The 17128-nt window shown below is 39.5% G+C and overlaps 1 protein-coding gene across 15 annotated transcripts in view; it reads left to right on the plus strand.

Moving 5' to 3' along the window:
* Positions 1-747: 747 nt before the first annotated feature.
* The window catches only part of NF1 (neurofibromin 1), a 251357-nt gene continuing 234976 nt past the window's right edge, over positions 748-17128 (plus strand). For 7 of the 15 annotated variants that reach the window (XR_012328474.1, XR_012328475.1, XR_012328476.1 and 4 more), the window contains exon 1: positions 775-1145. Coding sequence is in view for 12 of the 15 variants with exons in the window: in XM_073797285.1 (XP_073653386.1) it covers positions 1086-1145 (60 nt within the window). In the remaining 3 variants the exon portion in view is untranslated. Of the gene's footprint in view, positions 1146-17128 lie in introns of all 15 variants that reach the window. The other 8 variants (XM_073797288.1, XM_073797293.1, XM_073797292.1 and 5 more) reach the window with 5 other exon arrangements.

The following is a 17128-nucleotide window of genomic DNA, read 5'->3' on the forward strand; positions in this document are numbered from 1 at the left end:
GAGGATGAATGTGTTGAATTAATAATGTATGCCAAGCCCTTAAAGGCTTTTTGAGGATGGTGAAACTTGAATCTTTCTATTATCAACTAAGCAAAAGTTTTATTAACTCGGGTGCCTATCAGTTCAGCAGAGGAAGTCGACTGGGATTCCGGAATCTGAGTACTTTGCCATTGGGTCTAGCATTGGGATTTAAGAGAACGTTTAAAAAGAAAAAAATCGCCGAATCTCCCTTGGCCTTACTTTTTCCTGTTACTCAGCAGGCTATAGTAGCTACGAAGAACCTGGAAACCTGCGGTTGTGTGCTTTATTTTTTGAGAGAGCTTAAGGCAGAGCATAGCTCCCCAGAAATCAGCGGCAGAGATCTGTGTGCAGGGAGAAATGCTAGCCTCAGGGCGCCCTAACTTCCAACCCGGGGAGCAATCCAAACTCGGAGGCTGGCGGGGGACGGGGAGTCTGAGGTGTTGGTGGGATGGGAGCGGATGCTCCCGGGTCAGCTCAGACTCTCTCCGGCTACCACCAGAGTCCGAGTCGAGGTGAGCCCGGCGGCGTAGAGGGACGCGCGCCTCGGGGCCCGGAGGAGTTAGGTGACGTCACCTCCAGGAGGACTCGCTTTTTCATTAATGAAACCGGCCGGAGCGGGCGCATGCGCCGCAGGCCCCCTTTCCTCTCGCTTCCCCCTCCCCTTTCCCAGCCGCGCTCTCAATCTCGAGCTCGCTCGCTCTCCCTCTCCCCGGGCCGTGGAAAGGATCCCACTTCCGGTGGGGTGTCATGGCGGCGTCTCGGACTGTGATGGCTGTGGGGAGACGGCGCTAGTGGGGAGAGCGACCAAGAGGCCCCCTCCCCTCCCCGAGTCCCCCTCCCCCGTCCCCCTCCCCCCAGCCTCCTCGCCAACGCCCCCTTCCCCTCTCCCCCTCCCGGCCGGGCGCCGGCCACCCATCCCCACCCCCGTGGGAACGTTCGGCGCCTGCACTCCTCAGACCCTCTCTTCGCCTCTCCCCTCACCTCAGCCCCCGCTCCCCGCCCTCTTCCCGGCCCTGGGCGCCGGCCGCCCGGTCCCTCCGCCGCCCCCCGGCCGCGGGGAGGACATGGCCGCGCACAGGCCGGTGGAATGGGTCCAGGCCGTGGTCAGCCGCTTCGACGAGCAGGTAACGGGCCCTTGGCCGGCGGGAGGTGGGGACGGAGCGGGGGTGGGGACGGAGTGGGTGAGGGGAGGAAGGAGCGGCCGCCTCCCCCGCGGCCGCCTCCCCCGCGGCCGCCTCGGGCTCTAGAGGAAAGACTGGGGGGATAATTGGGGGTGGCCTAGGGGGGAGGTGCGGCAAGGAAGGGACAGCTGGTGGCTCGAGCTCCCCTTCCCTCCTAAGTCGGGGGTGGGGCCTTTTCCCTGACCACCCCTCCGACCCTCCATCCCCTTTATCCTAGCCCTTCCGCTTGCTAATAGGGATGAGTGACCTGGGGACGCTTCCAGGGGCTCTCCATGTGGATTTAATCATCCCCCCCTTACTATTTTTTTGTGAACGGAGGTGGGTAACATTTAGGGGTTTCCTCTTCCCTCAGTGGATCTCCTAACTGGGGGTGAGTAACTGAAGGAACCCCCAAGGCCCGTCTTCTGTACCCCCAATGGGAGAACGATAACATCCCGCCCCTCCCCCAGTTTCTTCAGCTTCCTCTCTTGGAGGGGGAAGAGTGGAAGAAAGCAGGGAAAGCACAGGTTTTGTTACTTTCTGCTCCGTCGTCTCAGCCCGCCCCGAGAGCTCCGAGTGCACACACTCTGCACGTCTTTTTGATGCCCCACACGGGCGTCCCCCCATACCCTGATAAGACAAGACTGGCTTTTACATTGCCGTTTGCAGTGGAAACCATGGTTCTGGTTCCCTCCTGCTTCTGAAATATTTTTCTTTTTTTTTTTTCCCCTTCCTTGGTAGTTGCAGTTTCCCCCTTTATTTTCTGCCAGAGATCTGAGAATGTGAATGTTGCTTTCTATAGTGGGAATCTTGGGGATTAAGGGGAGAAGAGTGAAAGGAAAGTGGGAAACTGCATCTGAGCCACTGACAACAGAGAGCAAAGACAGCTGGGAAGTGGTCCTGAAGCCGTTAATTCTGCTAGTGTTTTGTTGTTTTTTTAAACTCTCACCTCTTAGCTGACAAGAGAACTTTCATTGAGAATATTTGAGATGGAAAAAAAAAGTTTCATAGCTTGGAGAGGTGCCTTTTTATTCCCTGAGCTTCAACTCTAAATCCTGGGGCTGATCTGAATGAATGCACCCGGAGCCTTTTGTTAGTAGGATTTAGTTTAACTTTGTGTTGCTTAGGTAGTTGGGGATCGTTTAAAGGGATGCTTTTTGCAGCTGCAGTTCTACCATGGGCTTCCTGTGATGGGGGAACTGTTTGAGATTGAGTCAATCTATTTTGTTTACTGGATATAATCATAAAACTGATTATGGGAGCTGAATGGGGGGAGGGCTCCACTTTTATTTGATCCATAAACATTTTCTTATGGGACTCATAGTGTTTCTGACCTATCTGAAAGATATTTGGGAATAGGCAGAGGAATTGAGAAGAAATTTGAGAAGAAACTACTTAGATAAAATAGAATTATTAAGCTGTCAGAGACTTCAAGTTCTTTCACACATCCTTATGCTTCCAGACCAAAAAGTATGTAAACGACTGTGCTACTAATCTGTTTGAGGAAGTGAAATGTTACTGCATGTATTGGATTGTATTATTGATAGAGCCTTAGATTTAAAACTTGAAAGAAAAGACTTTCTCTGTGTAATTTTAAAAAAGGATTTAAAAGACCCACAGAACCCCAGAGCTGATCTGTGTGGACAGTTTAATCTGGGTGCGGGAATTTGATAGATTCACACCACGACTGTAGTTTCCAGGTTTTTCTTAGTTAAAAATATTTTCCAGTTTTTAAACTTTATTTCTTCACTTCTTACCTGTTGATCTTTAGGCTTATCTGCCACATATGACAAACATAGTTTTCTATATTTTACAAGAGGAATGATTTTGATTATATGCCCAGTAATGCAAGTAAATTTTTCCTTCTTTTTGTCCCCAGAGTTAAAAGACCTTAGGCTTTGTTGTTTGCTTTGTTATGAATATTGTGGAATCAAACTCACCACCATCTGTTAAAAAGTAAGGATGTAAGAATTTTAAACAGAAGCATTAAAAAAATATATTCCTTAGGTTGTAATTAAGAGAAAGATCCATAGGACAAATTATTCCTCACATTTTTCTCTTACAAGGTTAAAGCCCACTGACTTTGAGATGTAAAAGTATAAGAGTTTCGGTGTTTAACATAAGGCATTTATATACATTAACTTATTATAGAAGTAATAAACGTTTAATTCAAATTAGAGTTTACCTTGAGATTGGAAAGCAAGAAAACTAAGGCTCAGAGTGGTTAAATGACTTTCCAAGGTCACATAGCAGACCTAATAATAAGAGCCTCAGTATGAAAAGCATTGAATGCTGGACAATCAGGAATATTTTTTCTGATAAGTATCCCATAGGATTTGTTTTAATAATCCAAAAGTATGGTTAGGAGAGAAGAATTTATCTTTTTATTTAGGGGGGAAAACAACCTGCATGTAGTGAGAGATATTTGTATGAGAGTCTTAAGCATTTCAACTATGTCTAAAAGTTTTAAATTTTGGATATATTGACTGTAGTTTGTTTCACTCGGTCCAGGGGTAGGTGGGCTGTGTCCTTTTATTATAGCTAAGGCATGTGTTGAGGCAGAGATCATGTGCAGGCCTAAAGATGGCAGCTCTATTTATGATTGAATTGATGTTTTGGTTGGACTTCTAATATTTGTGGTGATTAAAGTAGAAATGCATTACTAGCCGCTGTTGATTATGTGTTGTACTCTGATGGGTATTGCTCAGCAGCTTGGTGCAGTAGACCCAGTTTAAGCAAGTGGTAGTGTTCCGTCTTGACATTTTGAGCTCAAGTCCTTGTTTCCAAGTGGGTAAAATAAAATTCCTGTAACCTGCTGGTATTGCAACTAAACCTAATATTTATGGCCTAAGTTGGACAATTCTTAACAACTTGAAAAGTAAGTACTGGACTTCCCTGGCAGTCCAGTGGTTAAGACTCCCGTACTTCCACTGCAGGACATGCGGGTTTGATCCCTGGTCAGGGAAGATCCCGCATGCACAAACAAACAAACAAAAAGTAAGTACTTTCTTGATTAGGGATGGGAGTTGTGAAGGTGGGCAGCTAGAAAGCTGAATGGATAAGTTATATCTTCTGCTTCTTCTTAACCTGCCTTTATGGTGCTGAGTGGTAAGTTTCTAAGTTGAAATTGGCAAATTTTAGGTGTGCAGCTTTAATTTGTGGCTCATTATCCAGGTTGCTTACAATGAGAGGGAGAACCTTCTTACATGCCTCACCTAGCTCCATATGCCCCACCAGTCTCTGTAGGACTTTGTTCCTGGAAAGGAGTATAGGAAAACTGGTCACATGAAGGTTTTTGTTTTAAGAAATTGAGAGAAGATATCACCAAATGATTTGCTTAAGTTCACTTACGCACTTACATTTTCCATATCTGGTCAAGTAAAAATGGTATATAAAAAGCCAAAAAATAACATTTTAAAGAACATGTTAGACAGTAAACCCTGATTTTTTATTTTTAATAGTAGCATATTTGTTGTTGTAAATTGAACGCTAATCGGAATGTCCTTCGAATATGTGGTAGAAAATTCACGTTATAAAATGATTGGCAACTGTCTTTGAAGTTACAAGCTACATGTTAGTTAGCCAGATACATTTGTAAAACTTTGAAGTCATTTTGGATTTAAAAAAAAAATCTCCTTAGCTTTGTTCTTAAAGCTTGTTCTGCGTTTGTAAGGCCTTATAAGTAGTTGAAAATGAATATTCTTTTGACAAGGGCTGTGTTATGGTGAGTGAGAAAAATTGCTTACTCTTTATTCTGGAACTCATCTTTTAAAAACAATTTCCAACTGGTCCTCAATTAGTTCTCTGTGTTCCCTCACTCCCCCCACCTTATCTAGCATCTAATTCAGTCTTTCTTTATGTGAGCGCCTTCCTTTTCACCTTCAAACTTAGATTTTTTTTCTTTTAAACATTTACTTGGTCCTGTAGCTTTCTGTGTACAGATCAGTCTTCTTCTTCCTTTGTTGCCAGATACCTGCTGCCTCTACTGTTTATCCACCTATATCCTTCAGAACTCTCTGAAAACTAGCTTTTGCCTCTTCTTTCCTTCTGGATTGCTTCTTTCCAGAAAGTGATTTCTTCTGGCAAAACTGGTTTTCTGATCAACTGTAATGCCTCTGTGGTGTTCCGTTACCCCTGGAAATCAGTCTCCTCGAATTCCCAAGACACAATACTGTCTTGTATGTATGCTTGCAGATCCTTATATGTTGATGTTCTCATCAGTCCTTGTGCTTTCTCTATCATACCATGCTGCCCATTGTTGAACTGCGGTTCCTAAATGAGGGTCTGAGTTTTGTTCTGCTATTTACAGCCTCAGTCTTTATGCTAGCCATTAGATCTCTGTGGATCCTAGATTTCCTCATCTGTTGGAATTGACTAGAAAATCTGTACGATTTCTTTCCAGTTTAAATATTCGATGATTTTAATACTTTAACAGCATCTACCTATGCCACAACAGTCTATCGGGAGCTGACCCCACTTAATTTACCTAACGTTTTCTCATTATGCCTCAGTGTGCACCTGTGTTCCAGGCAAGCTGGCTTAGTCTCTTCTGTGTATGTCAAGCTTATTCCTGCTTCTCAGCCTTTGTTTACACCAGCCCCTGCCTAAATGCTTTAATTCCGCCTTTATCTTTTTTTTAATTCCTGTCCACACTTAAATGGGCAGCTCAAGCTTCATTTTTCCCACGAAGTCTTTTTAGACTAAACGCACTGCAGCCTCACTTCTTGGTGTGCTTGTCACCTGGGGTTCTACAGAACCCCCCTTTAACATGTCTCCCTTTGGGAGGGTAGGTTGAACATAGTTTAGCATTGTTTTCTTTTATCTTTTTATCAGATAGAGTATAAACTTTCTTAAAAGCAAGAAGCCATGGTTAGAATTCCCCTAATAGTCACCCCAGGGCCCAGCACAATTAGAAGCACACAGTGAGTCATTGATGGAATGTTTTTCATATGATTCCTGGTTCAAAGGTAGACTGCCTAAAAAGAGTGGTAATTTTGGCTTTGTTTTAAATGTAAATAACTGAATTTTAATTTAGTGTTTATGGTAGCTTCGGTCTTATTAAGTTAAGTGATATTTTAACTAGGAATAGGTTTTTAAGAAAAGAGAGCTTTAAGGAGGAACTTGTATATATTTATATTTCCTCCAACAGAGCTAACATTTTAAAATCAAGTTTCAGATCCAATTAACTACCTTTGTGATCTTGAATTTGTCATTTACTTTTAGTGGCAAGTCTCTACATAAGGAAATTTTTTGCAGTGGTCTGATAGGATAATGAATGTGAAACACTTTGAAAAGACTAAAATTATTCAGATGTAAAACTGATACATTTTCTTCACTGCTGACTGGTTATTATGTTTTCACTAAATAAAGGAGATTGACTAGTCTCTGGATATGCCCCTGTATGTACCTTGGCCAATATATACCTTACTTTAGCATTCACTGACGAATACTTAGGGTACTGAGAGGGTCCCTAGGATGACTATAATCGATCTGTTTTCTTGTTTATCATCTAATTTGTGGCATACATAATATAAAGCTCTTCAAGTTTGGGAAGTGTAATAGAAAAATGTCATAGGTGTGTGTGACTTGGGCCAGCAATATTGTTATATTAGATTTTAAATATTTCTACAGTTTTTGACATTTTTGACCAATAGGAAATTAGAATCTTAAATCTTTTTTTTTTTTTTTTTTTTTTTTGGTACGCGGGCCTCTCACTGTTGTGGCCTTTCCCGTTGCGGAGCACAGGCTCCAGACGCACAGGCTCAGTAGCCATGGCTCACGGGCCTAGCCGCTCCGCGGCATGTGGGATCTTCCCGGACCGGGGCACAAACCCGTGTTCCCTGCATCGGCAGGCGGACTCTCAACCACCGCGCCACCAGGGAAGCCCCTTTTTTTTTTTTTTTGGATGTAATTAGCATGGAGAATTTTGTCCTTAAAGAAAAGGTTAGAGATATACTATAATAGTAAGCATGCCTTAGTTTTGCATCTTTGTTCTCTAAATTAGACTGCTGTGGGGTATTTTTGTTTTATTTTCATATTTGTTGTTATGGTGTTCCATATAGACTCTCTGTTGTTGCATTATAACAACATACTTTTCAGGGTGAGCAGTGTATTAAAAATGTGTTTTGCACATGTGTTCACTAGGCCTCAGTCTACTCTTCATTGGGGGTTTTGTGTGTGTTTGTATGTATATAAGACAAGGGATGGGAGTTATAGGAAGGCTCATTTTTTAAAGGAAGTTTAAGGAGAATGTTCTATAGAAGAAGTAGAAGGGGAGATTTGTGGTCAGCTTAAACTGTTAAAAGGCTTAGAATCAATACTGAAGTAGAATATGGGCATCTTAAGCCCTTTGCTGAGGATTGATTTGGATTTATGAAAAGCATTGGCTTATTCTGTCTGACATCTTTTAGAATACCCCATTTTCTTGGGTGTGGAGAGGGAAGGATGAGACAAAGTCTGTTTTGACCTTGAAGAATAGAAAAGTTAAGGTGTTTTTACATTGTGGTGACTGTGAATTAAGTTCAAGGTTTCAGCAATTTGTAAATTTCTGTTTCATACTGTGTGGTAGCGCCTTCAGGAAAACAGAGCACACTCAGAGGTTGTGCTGAAGAAAATTTTAATGTTGTAGAATATAAATAACTGGAATTGATAGTGCCTCCAATAAACTCTCTCCAGGTGCCTGCTGTCGGTGGCATATTTGACCACTTCAAATGTTACATGCCTGAGATGTGTAGTTACCTTCTTTGGTTCTCTGAGTGGCTTTTGAGCCATTGATTATGTCATCAGAAGGGCTACTGTTAAGACAAGAAAGCCCCAAGCTCATATGGAATCCCATGCTGTTATGATGAAAAGTTGGAATTATCCTCTAAACTTTACGTATTTTTGCTATAATTGGTACTAATCACTTTGCTGTAGCAATAACTTGAGGTGCAGACTTACAGATTGCATGTTTTCTTTAAACCACTTAGGGTTGCCACTACGGTCTACAAGCTGTTGCCTGACCCTATTCATATTTTATAGTTTGGAGTGTCTTATCCTGTTGGATTTCAGAGAACTTACTTAACTTTTTCTGGTGAAATCCTCACCCCCTGCATTTCACATCCCCCAAAGCAGGGTGTTGTGTCTAGTGCAAGAGGCATGAAGTTAAGTTAGTAAATAGCAGGACTTTTAGAAATTTACTTTAAAGGACTTTTATTTAACTTATTTTAAATCATAATTTTATATCCAGATAATGGCCTTGTGGATAATTATGGCTATAAGAATCTCAAGCGACCCTTTTCTGTTTAATTGTTGGCAGCTTTCCTTGGATAGTCCTCATAGTCATTTGGGCATGACTATGCCCATTTGGGCATGACTCTTACTGCCTCAAATTTGTGATGGCACGTAGTATACTATGTAGTAAGAGAAAGAGCTTTTGACTGTGCAGTTTTCAGAGTGACCTTGGGTAAGTCAGCCTCTCTGAACTTCAGTTTTCTGTTTTCATCTGTAAAATGGGGATAATATCTGCCTTACTTACGTCATGGGCTTGTTTAGTGTCTTAGGTGTGACTCTTTTATGTGAAAGGAAGCTGTAAATAATCATAAAAGTGTATTGCCATGATTATTATCCTGTGCAGTATTTTTTCTATCTTTTCTTTATATCAGTAGTTTGGTGATTATTATTATTTCTATAATGCATGAAAAAAAACTAGAGAGGCAAAGCAACTTGTTCACAATCATATGACATGTAATTAATTGAGTTTAAACTAGAGTGTGGGTGTCTTAATCCTTAGAGCAGTAACTTTCAGTAAATAGAGCTTTATAAAAAGGCCTAAATTTTGTGAACAGATAGCACAGATATGTAGAGTGAGGAAAGTATTATTGCTTCTTCACTCAAAAATGACATGTTACGTTTTACCTTTTATGTTCATAAGAGAGTATCTGGAAATCTTTTTCGATTGGTTATGTGTTAGACATAAGTTTTTTTTTTTACATCTTAATTGGAGTATAATTGCTTTACATGGTGTGCTAGTTTCTGCTTCATAACAAAGTGAATCAGTCACACACACACATATGTTCCCATATCCCTTCCCCCTCTCGTCTTCCTCCCTCCCACCTTCCCTATCCCACCCCTCTAGGTGGTCACAAAGCACCGAGCAGATCTCCCCGAGCTATGCGGCTGCTTCCCACTAGCTATCTATTTTATGTTCGGTATATATAGACATGTTTTAAGCATTATATACTGATTTCATTGTTTATCATTCTTCTTTTCACCTTATCAAAGCTTCTCTTGGCTGTTAGAAGTTGAAACATTGTTCCCTTTTATTTAGTTTTATAACATTTTATAACTCACTGCAGATTTTTAGGTGAGGAGAGTTGAATTCTGAAGGTGAGAGAGTAGAATTTGTGAGCATACCAACAGGAATGTATAATTATAAATATGAGATTATGTTTTTATTTCATTCTCTTATCTGGCATTTTACAGTCAAGTTTTATAAAGTTGCTTTTCATACTCTAAGAACATTCCATTTAGGATTTGATTAAATTTGAGACAACCTTTTAAACTTTGGTAGTGTTTGAATGCCTTGTTCTGTTGGATTTCTGGGTCTTTCTTTTTGTCTGTGCCCGTCTGCTTTCCTTCCTTGTTTCCTTCCTTTGTCTACTTTTTCAGCTCCTTCCCACTCCCATCCCCAATAACAACTTTCAAATCATTCATCTTGTCTTTTAGAGTATCTTTCCAAATCTCCTGTCTTTATCAGTGCCTTTCACTTCTGTCCCAGCTCAGGGCTGGGAAGATGTTTTAACTTTATGCTCCAGGCAGGTCTTCTTCCTTTTGGGTAATGGACTAAGGGGGAAAGAAAAGAAGCATTTGTATTTCCTGTTATGTTTCAGGTTTTGGTCTCTGATAACTGAATTTACAGTAGGGAATGGGAGAGATAGAAAGCATTGTTTTGGTTAAATGTTGGTAACAAAGGTCAGTGAAGACCTGTGGTCTGGTTTCTGCCCTAACACGAACTACCTTTGCTATATTATGTAAATCTCTTCAATTCTGAGCTATTTCATTTACTGAATGTTAAACAGGAAAAATACAATCTGACAGTCCAAAGCTTTTATAATTCTTAAAATGGGTTGATGTTTGTTTCATTTTTTTAGAGCCAGTTGTTTTGACTAAGAAAATAATTGCAGTCACTAATTGATTAGTGACAGATCCTTAGTTAGAAGGAATCTGAGCTTACTTAAATCCACTTCTGAAATAGCCCTGACAGAAAATTGTTCAACCTCTACTTGGACATTTATTAAAAAAAAAAAAAAAATAGGGCTTCCCTGGTGGCGCAGAGGTTGAGAGTCCGCCTGCCGATGCAGAGGACGCGGGTTCGTGCCCCGGTCCGGGAAGATTCCACATGCCGCGGAGCGGCTGGACCTGTGAACCATGGCTGCTGAGCCTGCGCGTCCGGAGCCTGTGCTCCGCAATGGGAGAGGCCACAACAGTGAGAGGCCCACATACCACAAAAAAAAAAAAAAAAAAAAAAATAGAGTGGTAATTCGTATTCATTGTAGGAATATGAAATGTAACAAAATCACAATAAATGAATAAAAGTCATTTATAATAGCACAACTCAGAGGAGAACCACAGTTAAAATTCTGAAATTGGACCCCTTGGGTTTGAGTTCTTGAGCTTGGGCTCTGCCATTGCTTACTAGTCCTTGGCCAGGTTATTTAGCTTCAGGCTTCAGTTTCTTCACTTGTAAAAAGGGGTCAATAATAGTACTTACTTCACAGAGACTGATGTGAGATTTATATTAGGAAATACATGTAGAGCACGTGGCATCGTTTCTGGCAGTAAATGTTAGATACTATTGCTTTTATTAGGTTGTTGGGATTGAATGAGATACACTGTCTTATAATCTGCTCTTTTAACATAATATAACGTGAGCATTTACCCAGATGATTATACTTTCTTTTACATTATTTAATAATTTAAGGTATTATATGTAATTGTTATTTTTTCTTAATATTTTAAAAATAAATTTTGAATTTTCTACACTGAATATGTATTTTTATAATCAGAAAAACAATCGGTAACAAAGCAAATAAATGTTACTTTATAAAATGTAACTGGAATGTATTAATGTAAAAAAAAAATCTCAGTTTTTAGCAGCGTAAGGTTAACATAAGAGTAGGATCAGAATGAGGTGACTATAATAAAATTATTAAAGTAGAAGAACTTGTTACAGTGCCTTCAGCTGTCCAGGTGAGAGGGGATCATGACCTGCCCACAAGAGAAGCCTTCTTGACAGGTCTATTGATTTCAGAGTTTTCAAGGATGGTTGTATGGTTGTACCTCACAAAATTTGACCAGTTCCTCTACAGACAATAGGATAAATCCTTTTTTTCCTGTCTGTTATAAATAGTACTATGCTGTGCAATCTTATTTTACCCTTTGGGCAGCCAGGGGTACTACATCTCAAGGTAACACATTCCATTAGTAGAATTGTAATTGTTAGAAACTGTCCCTTAAATTGAGCCTCCTCTGTCTTATTTGATCACTAAACATTCAAGTTCCTATTATTTGTGGTAGATGCTGAGCACTGTGGTAAATGCTGCGGAAATAAAAACAAGACATGCTCTTGGTCTCAAGGAACCTAAAGTCTAGTAAGAGAGAAGGATGAAAAGAAAATTATGGTGAATGTTATGATGGATGCATAGGATACAATGGGAGTGTGTGAGAGGAGCACTTAATTTAGACTGGGCAGCCAGGGAGAGCTTGACAGAAAGTGAAGCCTGAACTAAGTTGTGAATCTTGTAGGTTCTTATATGCGATACTAAAATGTTTAAGCTCTCATTTGAAGATTTTGGGTGAATGTAATTTCATCTAATGGCTTATGCTTTGGTGGGAGAGGTTGAAAAATATAATAAAGGGAAATGTGGAATGAAGTACCATAGGAGGTAGAAGAAGATAGGGATCTAAATTCAGGTGGTGGATTTAGAGACTGAGATGGTAGAGAAGGAAAGAATGGGTTTGGTTTATAATAACTGTTGGGGTAAATGAGAGAGAAAGTGCAGTTTAAGGGCACTTAGCAATATTGGGCAGTATTAAGGACTCAGCTGAGTTTGGAGACAATGTCTTTGTTATGGTAATAGTCACTAGAATTGAAGGGATCAAGGAGTGTTGAGGACCAGTTGTTGGATAGGTGGTCCACCTTGACATTGAAGTCACCTAGATTAGGGTTCCCAGATTTAGCAAATGGAAATATAGGATGCCCAGTTAAATGAGAATTTCAGGTAAACAGTAAATGTTTAGTGTAAGTATTTCCCAATTATTGCATGGGATATAGTTACACTAAAAATATTACTTATGTTTATCTGAAATTCAAATTTAATTGTGAGTCTTGTACTTTATCAGGCAACACTCACCTAGATGGTAATGGATGTGAGGTAGAGGAAAAACTGAGCCAGGAGTCAAATTGTTTTGATGAGGAGGAAAATACCTAGAAAATTTGTAGGTGACTGTGACAAGGTTTGTTAGTGAGTAGCACATGATTCATGAGCCTCAAGGAAGAGTGGGAGGAGTAGAAAAGTTTGGAATTTGGCCTCCTGGAGTCTTCTATTCATTGTTCCTAATTCTATTCTCTATAACTCTTCAGAATGTTTGTCTTTTTACATAAAAAATGTTGGAAGACAGATCTTAAGTATTCCTCAGGTTTGTCTCCCCGACCCCGAAATATATTATTCATTCAATTATTTATAGTATAAATTGTTAAGATATTTCACTATCATGGTTGCTTTTTTCTCTTGGTGCAGTGGTGGTCAGTATTCAGGCATATCATTTGTCATCCCTTTTCTAAGTATTTTTGTATATGAGGGTGTTATGTGAGACTTTAAAAAAAGGCTTACAAAATGCTGAACTTCAGGTACTCTGTATTTTGGGTATTCATCTGATTACTGGTACAGTTAACCTATCAAAGAACATGTGTGTGCATGTGTATTTTTTTTTAAGGTTTATTATGAAAAATTTTAACATATACAAAAATAGAGAGATGATTATAAGTGAACCCCCATGTACCCATTACCCAGCTTCTACTTAGTTTTATTTCATCCATAGTCCTACCCCTTTCCTGCTCTGTGCGTTTTCATTATTTTGAAGCAATCCCAGTTATCATTTCCGTGTGACTTATTCTTAACTCATGCTGACCTTAAGAGCTATGCGATATAAATACAGTACTCAGTGGGGAAGGCTTGAGTTTGAGTCATAATTGTCTACTGAGGAATGAGTTAACCTGGGCAAGTCAAGCTATCTGAGTATTTGGAAGAGTGTGTATGAGGGTTGGGGAGGAGACATATGCTACCTGCTCTTTTTCACAAATCAAAGATACGAGGGAATGTATGTGAAGGTAGTTTGTAAACTTGCTTTACACAGGTAAGATTTCATTATTGTTAGTAAATAATGCTTCCTTCTGTAAGTGCTTAAAAGTCATGTGCATAATAATCAGTCCTAGAATTATTTGGGTATTGACATTAAATTAAGTCCATAGTCCTAAAATGACCTTTTCACCTTTAGCCGCACCTGCGTTTTGAGGCACCGTTGTTTTCTCATTCCCAGTCTGGCGCCTTTCTGTTTTTTGTGAGTTCTCAGAGTTCACAGACAGCATTCCCCTTGTCACATTTCAAAATTTTCATGTGTCCCCTTGGATTAATTCATATAGACTTGAATTCAGATAAGCAGGTAGTTGGGGTCTTTATGCGTTGTCTAAGTGTTCTGATGGCTGTCAACAGTGCTCTTTCTCACATTTGAAGATAATTTTGTTTTCTGCTAAAACAATTAGAAATAAAATTGAATAGTTCTACTTTCAGTCTCCTATAGGTATTATACCATGTACTCTAACTAATGATTCTTGCCTTTCCTTCCTCCTCTTCTTGATCGTAATATATTTTTGAAGGCTTTACATATTTATTTTAACAGCTTATCGTTAAAGTCTTTAGTGATTCTGAACTTTTAACTTTTTATATTCATGTATCAGTTTATCTGTTGTATGTAGTGTGTGTTCTTTCTCTAATGGCCTTATCAATACCGAGCTGGGGATGGGGGACAGGAGGAACAGGCACGTTAGTTTCTTTCTTTCTTTTTTTTTTGGCCGCACCGGGCAGCTTGCAGGATCTCAGTTACCGGACCAGGGATTGAACCTGGGCCACGGCAGTGAAAGCCCGGAATCCTAACCACGAGGCCACCAGGGAACTCCCACATTAGTTTCTTTAGAAATGTCAGCTTTACCAGATCACTTAAGACTCTTGTTAAAAGTACAGATTTCTTGGCCCCACTGAACATCTATGAGTTCTAGAGGTATGGACAATAAGTTGTAGTTTAAAAACTCTCCCCAGGTCACTTTGATGTAAAGCTGGGTTTGGGAATCACTGTATGATGTGCAGGGAGACTTAAGCTTCTGAGTAGTATAGTCATCTATATAGTACATAGTACAGTCATCTATATCACTGCAGTGAGTAGTAAAAAACTGAATGAACTTTTAAAATCATATTTTAAAAAATATTGGAGGCCTGTAGAAGTAATCACGACTAGATTAATTAAAATTCCAGTTACAGAAGAGCCCTCTGTAGGTGAGAAGAGGATTGCTGACATTTGCTGATTCTGGACACAGACTGAAGAAAAAGAATGAACCAGAGCTGAACTGAGTCTTACTAAAACTGCAGCGTAGCACTGACACATTTCAATTCGTGAATGGATTGAAATGATGAGCCTCTCTCATCCCTTTTGCCTAATAGAGTAGATAGAGAGTGCTCACTGGGAAGATATATTCTGGGGTCTCTGAGGCTCTTTCATTTCCAGTATCCAGCGTACAATGAACAATTTCTAAAAATTTGAAAAGGTGGAAAACTGTGATCCTTAATCAAGAAGAAAAATAAACGGTAGAAGTAGACCTACAGGTAATTGAAATGATCAGGCAGGGACTTTAAAATAACTATGATATGATAAAGAAAATATAGGAAAACGTGGACAAAATGGAAAGGTGGAGAATTTCTATAGAGAATTGGAATTCATGAAAAGGAATTAAATGGATATTCCAAGAATCAAAAACAGTAGCTTAAGGTCTGTCATTTATATGTTACTGAGAAAACTTTGGTGCAGGACTCTAGGATCTCACTCCACCCTTTGCCTTACTCTTCATTTATCTAAAAAAATGGGAAAACAGGTCAATCGAATATATACCATTTAAGTTCTATGAGAGCAGGGACTGTGTCTGTCTTTTCACTGCTGTGGTCCCAGGGCTTAGTGCCTGACACATTAAAAATAAAACAAAAAACATGCAACAACAAGAAGCCCACAGTATCTGAAATTAATTATTTGTTGGGTGGATTTAATAGACTATACCAATAAAAGACAAGAGTACAGAACTTGTAGACAAGTCAATGGAAAATGATCCAGTTTGAAGCACAGGAAGGAAAAAACAATGGAAAAAGTAGGACAGGACAAAAGAGATATGTGTAACTCTAGTAAAAAGTTGAATAATGTGTGGGACTTCCCTGGCGGTCCAGTGGTTAAGACACCATGCTCCCAATGCAGGGGGTGCGGGGTTGGATCCCTGGTTGGGGAACTAAGATCACACATGCCAGCGTGGCCCCCCCAAAAAAGAAAAAAAAAAGTTGAGTAATGCGTAATTGGAAACCCAGAAGTAGAGAAGGGAACTTAGTGTGGGAGCAAATATTTGAAGAGATAATGGTAAGACATTTTCCAAAACTGATGAAGGATATCAACCCATAGGTTCAAGTAGTTTAGCAAACCCCAAGCAAGATAAATACAGAGAAAAATACACTTTCTAAATACACTCAGACATACCTTAATTGATCTGTTGAAAACTAGAGACAAAGTCTTAAAAGCAACCAGATGGAAAAAAAATAAGATGTTACTTTCAAAGAAACTAATATAACTGATGGCTGAATTTTGAACGCAACGGTGGAAACTGGGAAATAATGGAATGACATTTTTTAAGTGTTGAACAAAAAAAGCCTGTCAGGTTAGAATTCTGTTCCCAGCAGAAGTATCCTTCAGAAATAAGGGTAAAATAAAGACATTTTTAGGCAAACAAAAGCTGAGAGAATTAATCACCAGCAGACCTGCTCTGTAAGACTTACTAAAGGAAGTTCTTTAGGCAGAGGGGAAACATGTCAAGTGGAAGGATAAAACTATAGAAAATAATGAAGAGCACCCAATTGGGTGTAAAATTAGTAAATATACACCCAATATGAATAAATATACAAAACAGTGCCTTTTATTCCCCCCCCATGTTCTTAGGAACTTTTTAGGAACTTTATTTTAGGAATTTCCTTTTTTTTATTATTATAGAAATTCTAGAATAGGATTTCTACAGTTTCTAGAATGATAGAAATTCTACAGTTTTATTAAGGCAAACTTGCCATACAATAAATAAATAAACTGCATATATTTAAAATGTACAATTTGATGACTTTTCCTATATTTTTAAGCCTGTGTTAACACCACAATCAAGATAATGAATATATATATCACCTGCAAAAGTTTCCTCCAGCCCCCATAATCCATTCTGTACCTCCATGCCGTTTCTGGGCACCTGCTGAGCTGTTTTTCTCAATATTTATTCATTCACCTGTTGGTAGACACTTGGGTTGCTCCAGTTTTTAGCTACTGCAAATGAAGTTGTCCTGAAGATTCATGTATATGACTTTGTGTGGATGTATACATTCATTTCTCTTGAGTAAATACAAAGGAGTAGAATGGCTGGGTCATATGGTGGGTGTATATTTAACTTTTTAAGAAGCTGCCAATCATTGTTTTCCAAAGTGATTATGTCATTTTACAGGAGTATATGAGGATTCCAGTTGTTCCACATCCTTGCCAACATTTATTTGCTTAAAAAAATTTTTTTTTGACTAAAAATTTTTTAAATTATAGCCATCCAGTGGGTGGGAAATGGTATATCA

Source organism: Tursiops truncatus, chromosome 20 (genome assembly GCF_011762595.2).
Source record: "Tursiops truncatus isolate mTurTru1 chromosome 20, mTurTru1.mat.Y, whole genome shotgun sequence".
NCBI lineage: Eukaryota > Metazoa > Chordata > Mammalia > Artiodactyla > Delphinidae > Tursiops > Tursiops truncatus.